A 10,514-nucleotide genomic window follows, 5' to 3' on the forward strand; every position below is an offset into this window, starting at 1 on the left:
AGAGTTCTGCCACTACTACTACTGCACTGAGAATCTGTTTCAGTGCCTCTGCCCTGTAGTAAAAACAGAACATAAAATAAATCAATTAACTTGTCCTCCCTTTCAATGACGTGTCCCCCATATTCACCTATAGCTCGAATCAGGTCAATTGTGCACACTAAAAATGCAGGAGGATCTGGAACGTGAGCGCAGGCAGGCAGTGATACAAAAACAGCAGACACCCGACCGACTGCAGTGTTCCGCCATCTCCCTCCCTCCATCTCACCTTAGATGTAGAGTATGCCGGCTTTCTTTTTCGCCCAGCCGCATGTGCGGGTGCTCATTTGTTCAATATTCTCCTCTGACGCAACCGGAAACAGGAAGTTGCAAGAGAGGAGAAGATTGATCAACGCAAGCGCGGCTTTTTGAACGCATGCGGCTGGGCGAAAAAGAAAGCCGGCATACTCTACATCAGTGTTTTTCAACCTTTTTACACCCGTGGACCAGCAGAAATAAAATAATTATTTTGTGGACTGGCAAACTACTAGGACTAAAATTTTAAAACTCTGTTTCCGCCCCATCTCCGCAAGCTCAGTCTCCTCAGTAACTATAGAAAAATAGACAAATATAGTGCAAAATATAGACAGCAGATATAAATTCTCAAAACTGACACATTTTGATCACTAAATTGAAAATAAAATAATTTTTCCTACCTTTGCTGTCTGGTGATTGATTTCATGAGTCTCTGGTTGCGTTTCCTTCTCTCTGTGTATCCTTTCTTTCTTTCTGCACTCAGGCCCAAGAATTGTCCCTTTCTATTCCCTCCCTCTTTCCTTCCTGTGTCCTTAGTGCCCCCAGTGCCTCCTTCCCATGTCTTTAGTGCCCCCAGTGCCTCCTTCCCATGTCCTTAGTGCCCCTTCCTGTCTTTAGTGCCCCCAGTGCCTCCTTCCCATGTCCTTAGTGCCCCTTCCTGTCTTTAGTGCCCCCAGTGCCTCCTTCCTATGTCTTTAGTGCCTCAGTGCCTCCTTCCCATGTCCTTAGTGCCCCTTTCTGTCTTTAGTGCCCCCAGTGCCTCTTTCCCATGTCTTTAGTGCCCCCAGTGCCTCTTTCCCATGTCTTTAGTGCCCCCAGTGCCTCCTTCCCATGTCCCTAGTGCCCCTTCCTGTCTTTAGTGCCCCAGGTGCCTCCTTCCCATGTCTTTAGTGCCCCCGGTGCCTCCTTCCTATGTCCCTCTCACTGCCTTCCACACTTTGTCCCACCCCCACCCCCGAAGCCTGCCTGCCTGCCTGTGCTTGTCTACCTTTCTTCCTCCCTAGCCAAAGCCAGCCTGCTGCCTCCCTGCCGCTAAAAAAAAAAAAAGCCTCCCTTCTTTTCCTCTTCTCTTATCGCCGTGCTGCAGCTGCTAAAGCCGGAAGTCTTCTTTCCGACTCAATTCTGAAGTCGGAGAGGACGTTCTGGGCCAGCCAGGCAGCGATTGGCTGGCCCAGAACGTCCTCTCTGACGTCAGAATTGACATCTGAAATCCTTCCTGTCGGCTTTAGTAGCTGCAGCATGGCGATAAGAGTAGGAGAAAAGGAGAGGCTTTTTTTTTTTTTTTTTCTTCGTGCGGACCGGCAGAAATTCAAACGCGGCTAGCCGCGGGTAACCGCCACCATGTCATTCTCTAATTCTACCATGACAGAGTGATCCTTCAAGCTCATCCAAAATTTCTTCCTAAAGACATCTCCAAATTCTATCTCAACCAGTCCATAGTTATGCTTGTTTTCTATCCAAAACCATATTCACATTCAGGTGCAGCAGCTCTTCACACCTTAGACTGCAAACATGCTTTGGCATACTATGTGGACCAGACTAAATCTCATAGAACCACAACCCAGCTTTTTGACCCTAACAGACTTGGAGTTTCAAGAGAAATTTCTCCACTTGACTAGCAGATTGTATCTTCTTTGCATATACTCAAGCTGGGCTGATGCTAAAAGGCTGAATGACAGCCTACAGCAGTGGTCTTCACTAATTTTTAAGCGAGCTCTGTTTTGGTTCCAAAAGGGCTGACAGAGAGCCAACAAATATCTTCTTACTTGGGGTCATGACCAGTGTTCCCTCTAAGCGGGCGGGTGTTGTGAGCAAACTTTTTTCACCGTGAGCCAAAAATATCGGGCGCCAGCAAGTTATGAGCCAACTCGCCCGATTCTCCTCTCGCCGCCCTGCCATCTGCCGTACGCCTCTTCCGATCGTGCGCTGTGACGAGAAACGTGTGCGCTGCGATGTAATATTTTGTGCGCCAGCGCACGCCAGCGCAGCTTAGCGGGAACACTGGTTCAAATGGTTTTATTTATTTCCCCAAATTTATTTTTGTTATACGCATTGAAAATATTTGATATTGCGTTTAAATCAAAATCTCAATAAACTTGAAACGAGTGCCCGTGAGATTGTGGGAGGGTTAAATACTCAAAACTTAGAAGTTTTTGCTACGCCAGCTTTCTGGTATCTTTACATACAGTGGCGTACCTAGCATATGTAACATCCGGGGCCCATCATTTTTTGGCACCCCCCCCCCATCTGTAAGAAAAACATGATTTTTAGTAACAAACCACACGTCACACATGAGTACCTAGGAAAAGGCAGCATCTTACATATTGCAGTGAGCAGTACATCAATACACCCATTGTAAAACTAAACAAGCCAGACCAGCACAGATCAATCCTACACCGTCAATCCTAACAGAAAACCATGTCTTTCGAACACACAGAACACAGAAAACACCTTCGCCTAGTAAGGAATATGTAATCACAAACTAACCCCTCCCTCTTTTACAAAACTGTAGTGTGGATTTTAGCTACGGAGGTAACAGCTCTGATGCTCATAAAATTCTGAGCATCAGAGCTGCTACCACCAAGGCTGGTGCTAAAAACGCTTCACAGTTTTGTAAAAGGGGGGATAAAATAAAAATACATAGACAAAGGTTAAATTGAACCAGCAAGAAGCTGGACTCTGCATACAATGCTTCACAGAAACAGTGACACATGTCTCCTAAAGCAATAAATAAATAGAAATTTTTTTCTACCTTTGTCTTCTGTGGTTTCTCCTTTCCTCATCTTCTTGTAACTCTCTTCCTTCCATCCACTGTCTGCCGTCTCTCTTCCCCTATATGGCATCTTCTCTCCTTCTATGCCCCTTCCAGAAACTGTATGCCTCCCCCTTCCATCTCTCCTTTCACCCCATTGGTCTGGCATCTCTCTCCTCGCCTTCCCTCTCCCACACCTCTCCTCATAGTCTGGTATCTCCCCTTCCCTGATTCTCTGGCATCTCTCTCCTTTCCTTTTCTTCCATCTTTCGCTCCCCCTCCATGCTCTCACATCTCCCCCTTCCTTTTCCCTTAGACTGGCATACCTTCCTCCTACGCTCCAAGCCCTGGCATCTCCTTTAATTCCCTCCCTCATCTTCCTTCTCCCTCCAGCTGGGTACCGCAACACTCTTCCCTGCAGCTCTGCACTTCCCCACAATTGCCATGCTTCGGTTCCTCTTCTTCCTTCCTTCCTCCCCCCCCCCCCCCGCGGGACCCTGCGGCACCATCAACTCTTACTCCCTCTAATGTCGGCCCTGCAGCTCCAGACTTCCTCGCACCTTCTCCCCTCCCCCTTTGGATCACTATTATTTTAAATGTTATAGCCGCGGAGCTGTATCCATCAGTGGAGATGTCTAACCTCGGCCTGCCCCGGAACTCTTACTGCAGCAGACGCCCGTCTAGGCAGGAACAGGAAGTCACTGTTGCAGTAAGAGTTCCGGGGCAGGCCGAGGTTAGACATCTCCACTGATGGATACAGCTCCGCGGCTATAACATTTAAAATAATAGCGATCCAAAGGGGGAGGGGAGAAGGTGCGAGGAAGTCTGGAGCTGCAGGGCCGACATTAGAGGGAGTAAGAGTTGATGGTGCCGCAGGGTCCCGCGGGGGGGGGGGGGGAGGAAGGAAGGAAGGAAGAAGAGGAACCGAAGCATGGCAATTGTGGGGAAGTGCAATCCCCCCAATGCGTCCCCTTACCTTACCGACGCGTGTGTGCGCTGTGAAGAGAAACTTTGCGCTGCGATGTAATATTTTGTGCGTGAGCGCAGGCCAACGCAGCTTAGCGGGAACACTGGTCATGACAGTCATGACATTCATTCCTGCCAGAACATCTGGCCTTTGTCACATGTGCAGAAAACAGATAAGCCCTTTGCAAATACAGAACCACAAGCTAAAAGCTCTAATATTCACAAACGAAACCCTAAGATGCCAGACTTTGCATGCAGAATAACATGCAGAGAAATAGAAAGAAATGCATTCCTTCCCGAACAATGCAAAATATAGACAGCAGATGTAAATTCTGAAAACTGACACATTCCAATCACTAAATTGAAAATAAAATCACTTTTCCTACCTTGTTGTCTGGTGATTTATTTTTCTACTCATCTTTTCCCAGTCTCTGGTTGCACTTCTTCTGTATGTGCTTGAAACTCTGTTTCTAGGACCTTATCCATTTGCTATTTTTCTCTCCTTTACTTTCTGCCCTACATCCATCTTTGATCCAAACATACTGGGAATTTTAAATTACAATCTACTTAAGGGGGCAATACTTTCAAAATGGAACAAAACAACAAAAGACCTCCCCCCTTTCATCAATACTGGGCAAGTCTCTCAAATTGCTATCACCAGATAACATTTAAAGATTTTTATTAAATATGTAAATATGTTCATAAGCTCGTCAGCAAGGCACCACAGCAGCGGTACAACTTCGCTGGAAAGGTGCTTAGATTTTAATCATAACACATTGCATGGAGCAAGGAATCTTGCTTCTGCTGGAGTGGCAAATGTTATAGCTCTACCAAAGATATTTAACAGTAGACCACTTATCCTTAGTGCCCCCAGTATCTCCTTTGTATGTCCTTAGTGCCAATTCCTGTGTCCTTAGTGCCCCCAGTGCCTCCTTCCTATGTCCTTAGTGCCCCAAGATCCAGTGTCAGTTCTCCTTTATACCTTGTTCACCCTCACTGCCTTCCAGCCAGCCAACCATCCTCGCTGCCTTCCAGCCAGCCAACCATCCTCGCTGCCTTCCAGCCAGCCAACCATCCTCGCTGCCTTCCAGCCAGCCAGCCACCTTCACGTCCTTCCAGCCAGCCAGCCACCTTCACGTCCTTCCAGCCAGCCAGCCACCTTCACGTCCTTCCAGCCAGCCAGCCACCTTCACGTCCTTCCAGCCAGCCAGCCACCTTCACTGCTTTCCATCCAACCAGCCAGCCACCCTCACTACCTGCCAGCCACCCACCCTCACTACCTTCCAGCCAATCAGCCACCCTCACTGCCTGCCTGCCAGCCAGCCACCCTCACTGCCTGCCAGCCAGCCACTCTCACTGCCTGCCAGCCAGCCACCCTCACTGCCTTCCAGCCAGCCACCCTCACTGCCTGCCAGCCAGCCAGACACCCACCCTCACTGCCTGCCAGCCTCCCTCACTACCTTCCAACCAGCCTCCCTCCCTCCCTGCTGCTCTAAAGCCAGCCTGCCTCCCTCCCTCCAGCGCCGAAGCCTGCACTAGCCCCCGCTATAGCTTGCTACCAGCCAAGAAGCCTACATCCGCTTCAACTCCACACCGTCTGGTCTGCCGCCGCCCGCTGCAACTAAAAAATAAGGAAGGTCCTGGCACGGTCCACAAACCTTTTTCTCAACATCAATTCGGACATCGGAGAGGAAGTTCCGTGCCAGCCAGGCAACGATTGGCTGGCCTGGAACTTCCTCTCCAACGTCAGAATTTACGTCGGGAAGAAGGTTTGTGGGCCGGCGCCTGGACCTTCATTATTTTTATCTGCGGCAGCAGACTCAGGGGAGAGGGGTGTTGAAGGGGCGGTAGGCTTCGGCGGTTAGCAAGCCGCAGCAGGGGCCAGTTCGGGGGGGGGGGGCAGGCATCGGAGCTAGAGGAAGGCAGGCTGGCTTTAGCGCAGTAGGGATGGAGGAAGAGAAGGGGAAGCGATCGCCTATCCCGTTGTCCCCAAGCACAGCTTCGGGACGCTGTCTCTGAAAACGGGACATTTCGACATCCCGAAGCTGTGCATGGGGACAACAGGACTGTGGATCTAAAAACGGGACGGTCCCATTCAAAACAGGACGTATGGTCACTTTATGTATGCATCACAGATATTTGTATTAATTATGTTTAGTAAATTACGCTATAGCTGATAGGGAGGGAGGGTGAACAGTCTTTATAGATTGGCTCACCATGATAACCCAAATTTCTAACCTTGGTTTATCTTCAAGTCAATCTTTTTCCCCCTTTTTGAAGGGAAAAAAAGATACCTCTGTTTATAGTCAAGTATACTGTATATGGTATCTTCACTTCTCACTACTGTGTAAAGCAAAACTTCAAAATAGTCAGTTTGGGCAAGATGTTCTGCAGAATCTTTGCCAGGATCATATTGATATATTTATTATTCTTGTCCAGAATCCTGATATTGGCAGCTTGGGAATCTCACATGTGGGAATATAATGCATACTTTTCCTCGAAGAAAGCAAAGTTACTTACTTGTAGCAGGTGTTCTCAGAGGACAACAGACATATATTCTCACAACCTGCCCACCTCCCCTAGTTGGCTTCTTAGTATTATTACTGAACTGTAGGTTCCATGAGCCAACCGGGGGGGGGGGGGGGGACCGGCACACTTATGATACGGACAGGGCGGTGGAATCGGAGGAAATTTCGGGTACCTGGAGTTGGAGTCAGAAGTACAAAAAACTGAGGAGTCGGATCGGAACATTTATCTACCGACACCATTTTTTAACTTGGCATACCAATCATGAGCGATTCTTTCAGCTATAGCACCCACTATATACACAGCACAAATGTTGCGAGCAGCTTCTGCGGCCATAGAACCATGATTAAAAGCAAAAAGAAGGTGATGTCGAAAATGCTCATTTCTTTCAACTTGACATTCCATTTTAATGATCTGAAAATTAACCAGTGCTGTGGAGTCGGAGTCGAGGAGTCGGAGGAAATTTCGGGTACCTGAAGTTGGAGTCGGAGTCTGAAGTACAAAAAACTGAGGAGTCGGAGTCGGAACATTTATCTACCGACTCCACAGCCTTGGATACGGATGCTGCCTTAAAAATTTAAAGTGAGAGTGCACTTGGTATGTGTCCATACCAGTTTCCGTTGATGACATAACTAACTCACATGTGAGAATATATGCCTGCTGTCCTTGGAGAACACCCACTACAGGTAAGTAACTTTTCTTTTTCTCGTGGTCGTAGAGGGGTTGATGCAAAAAGATTTGCCAGTAGAATCGCGTGCAGATGGCTAAGTGTGTGGCTTCTACTGTAAGTTGAAAACGATGCAAATTTTATGTGTGCAGGATGCTTGCCTGGCACATGCGCTTAAAATGTCATTGGAAAGTGCAGCTGTTTCTGGAATACATTTTTTACTATTTTTTTTTGGGGTGAGGGGGGTATTAAGTTGTAGGGTTACATGCAAGAACACTTAATATATTTTTCATCCAGATTATAAGGCAACAAAAGGTGAACATTTCTGAAGATATAAACTTACATAGCTTGGGTGCACTTCTGATATAGAGTGTCTTCCAACAATTTTAATCTTTGTTGTTACCTACATTTGCCTGCTTATATTTGAATTTTAGATTTGAATACTTGCCTTTTCAGATCTATGCTCGAGCACTGTGCTACACTGTCAGCATTGCATTTTATCCCAAATTCTGACCTGCATCACATATGTACTAGTCCTCTGTAATCTAGAAATTGAACTTCTCCTCCACTGTGCATCATCCCCCCTAATTCTTATAACCATAAAACCTTAATATCTACATGTAAGCACCACTTGTATACTAAAATTATAGAATACAAACACTTGTACATATAAATGAATGTTATATTTGTGTGTGTAAATGCCAGGTGCACACTGAACAGCATTTGTATAATATGAGCATGCAAAGTTGCATAGCATGTAAATGCAAGGGGGTGTGCACAGGGGAAGGCACATGACTGGCTCAAATATTTATGTGTGTAGGTTATAGAATGTTATGTATGCTACATTTAGATACATGAATTTTTGCCAGCTATTGGCATGGCATAAGTGGGCACACCAAGATGTTAGTATGTAAATGACACCTTATGCTAGTATTCTAAAATGGGAATTTTGGTGCCCAGATGCTATTATAGAATTTGCTTCAGTGTGTTGTTGCATTTTAGCACACTGATGCATTTTATAAATTTGAACCCATTGGGTTTTCAGTCACTGGCAGGGAATTATAATAATTTGAAATGCAATAGAAATTTTTTCATCTATAGTAGCACTCTACCAGCTAATATATACATTTTTGTCTTACAGGATACTGTTTTTGAGACAACAAATTAAAGAACTTGAAAAACTAAAGAATCAGAATTCCTTCATGGTTTGAGAAGTTGTGACTAATTGCACGTGATTTTAGTACACGAACTCAAAAACTGGTTGCCCAGTTTTAACATTTTTGAGCTGCATTTGGGTAGACTTTGGACCGTTAAACTGGGCAGTGGAAATAACAGGGGAAGGGCACAGGAGGGAGTTAATTCAGGGGAAAGAAACAAGGTTGATTTGTAAAACCCTTGAAATGTAGATTTCTTGTAGATGTATTCTTCACATTGTAAATATGTTTTGTAGAGTGAAGCCATGGGAAAGCCATGTGTATCAGAGCTTTGACATCCAAAACTAATCAATGCTGAGGTGGCTAAATATCTAGCCTTTTACATGTAAACTTGTTGCAGAATTAGCTTTCTTATTTTTTTTTTAATTTATCATTCAAAAATCTTTAATTCCTTAAAATTTTATGCCAGAGCCAGGTAATATGACTTAGGCTAAACAGTTTTGAACAGCTTGGGCAGTGTACAAAATATCCTGAATCTCTTTCCACACCTGCACCCATTCAAGAGCAGTGCTTTTTTGTGTAATTTTTATTTTTTGACAGAGGTATGTTTCCCATTCTTGTCTCCCCCCCTCCCCCCCCCAAAAAAAAGTACCAACCAAACATCAACATTGAATTTTTTCAGTTTTGTGTTTTTTAAAATTTTCTCCTTATTAAGGCACTGTTGCTATGGCACTTTTTCTATAATCTTTTCATTCCTGTGTACAGTAGCTTAAAATTGCAGTGATTGAGCATAACACACTTATTTGTATAAATTATTGAAACGTATTTCAATTTGCACCCTGTAAGAATGGACTTCTAGTACTGCTGGGCATGTGTGCTGAAAGTACATAATTTCAAATATAAGGAGCTAGCCCGATAAAAATGTTAACATGGTTATGGGAGGGGAAAGATGAAAAGTTAGTCAGATGTGAATTGTATCCGTTGTAATAAACATGTTAAAACAAAGAACACACTGGTTATTTTTCATTTCCTCCAGTCTGTATATATTAGAATTTGAAGTACTTGGTGGGGGGAGGGGGGAGATTCTTAGCTGAAAGTTCTTGTTGAACATTTTTGTACTTTGTTCTGAAAGGTTTTGTTTAGAACTTGTACTTATGAAAATTGTGTATTAAATATGTAAAGAGAATTTCAGCAAGGATGGTTAAGACATTTCCCCAGCAGTTGTTTTGGTTTATATATCTTGCTACTATGGCATTTTCAATTTCAAGGATGTTTATGCTGTAGCTAAATAAGTCTGCTGTTCTAGCAATCTCAAAATGCTAAATTTCTGTATTGGAACATCCCAGTGTTGCCTTAAAATAGTAAAGAAACTCAGCTTTGTATATTGTTTCTTGAAGTATGTTACAAATAAAAACAAAAAATCTTTTGCTATTACAGGATAAACTCTGCTTCCCCATTTCACTCTGCCCCCTCGACCTTCCTAATTTCACTTATGTTCATTTCCTGATCACTAAATGTTTTAGAGATCGCTAGTAGTTTACTATATAATGCAAACTTTATAAAGTTTGCATGGGTTTTTCATTATTTCCTGCTAAAGTATTCTTAAGTCTGGATCAGTCACACAAGTTTGTCATCAGATGTTATCAGGAAAGGACAGCTTAGAACTAGTGCAAAGTTCTAAGCATGCAAAGTCCTTTCTGTATACAGCAGTCACTTCTGTCTCCTCAGTTTTTTGTTATTTTCTTCTTGCTAAGCCAGTGGACATGAACACAAAGTTTTCCCAGGAATGTTATGGAAGAATTTCTGCTTCCATGTTCAACCAATTTTCATTGATTTGTCTGCTTTTGTTCATTTGGTTTTATTTAATTTCTTCAACAACTTCTGCTTCAGCATAGGGCCATGGTACAAGCCAAACCAGGCTTTAGGGTCTGTCTAACTTGAGACAAGGAAAATACTTAACATACTTTTTTTTAATCTACTTGGGTCTTTTCTGTCTTAAGCAATTGGAGATTGTCTCTTTCAGCTCCAAGAACATTATGATACTAAAGAAGAATTGAAAATGAAATGCATAACTGGTCACTTTACTGGATGGTGTTCCCTAATGCAGACTACAAAAGGAGAATCTCCCCAACCTCTGAGAAAGAGGGTGAGGGATAGA

The 10,514-nt window shown here is 44.3% G+C and overlaps 1 protein-coding gene across 6 annotated transcripts in view; it reads left to right on the forward strand.

The window, feature by feature from the left end:
• The window catches only part of WAC (WW domain containing adaptor with coiled-coil), a 351,928-nt gene extending 342,192 nt beyond the window's left edge, over positions 1–9,736 (forward strand). For all 6 annotated transcript variants that reach the window (XM_033931443.1, XM_033931441.1, XM_033931440.1 and 3 more), the window contains one exon: positions 8,344–9,736. In XM_033931443.1, coding sequence (XP_033787334.1) covers positions 8,344–8,413 — 70 coding nt within the window. In that variant the 3' untranslated portion in view covers positions 8,414–9,736. The remainder of the gene's footprint in view (positions 1–8,343) is intronic.
• Positions 9,737–10,514: the final 778 nt, after the last annotated feature.

The sequence above is a fragment of the Geotrypetes seraphini genome, chromosome 2 (assembly GCF_902459505.1).
Source record: "Geotrypetes seraphini chromosome 2, aGeoSer1.1, whole genome shotgun sequence".
Taxonomy (NCBI): domain Eukaryota; kingdom Metazoa; phylum Chordata; class Amphibia; order Gymnophiona; family Dermophiidae; genus Geotrypetes; species Geotrypetes seraphini.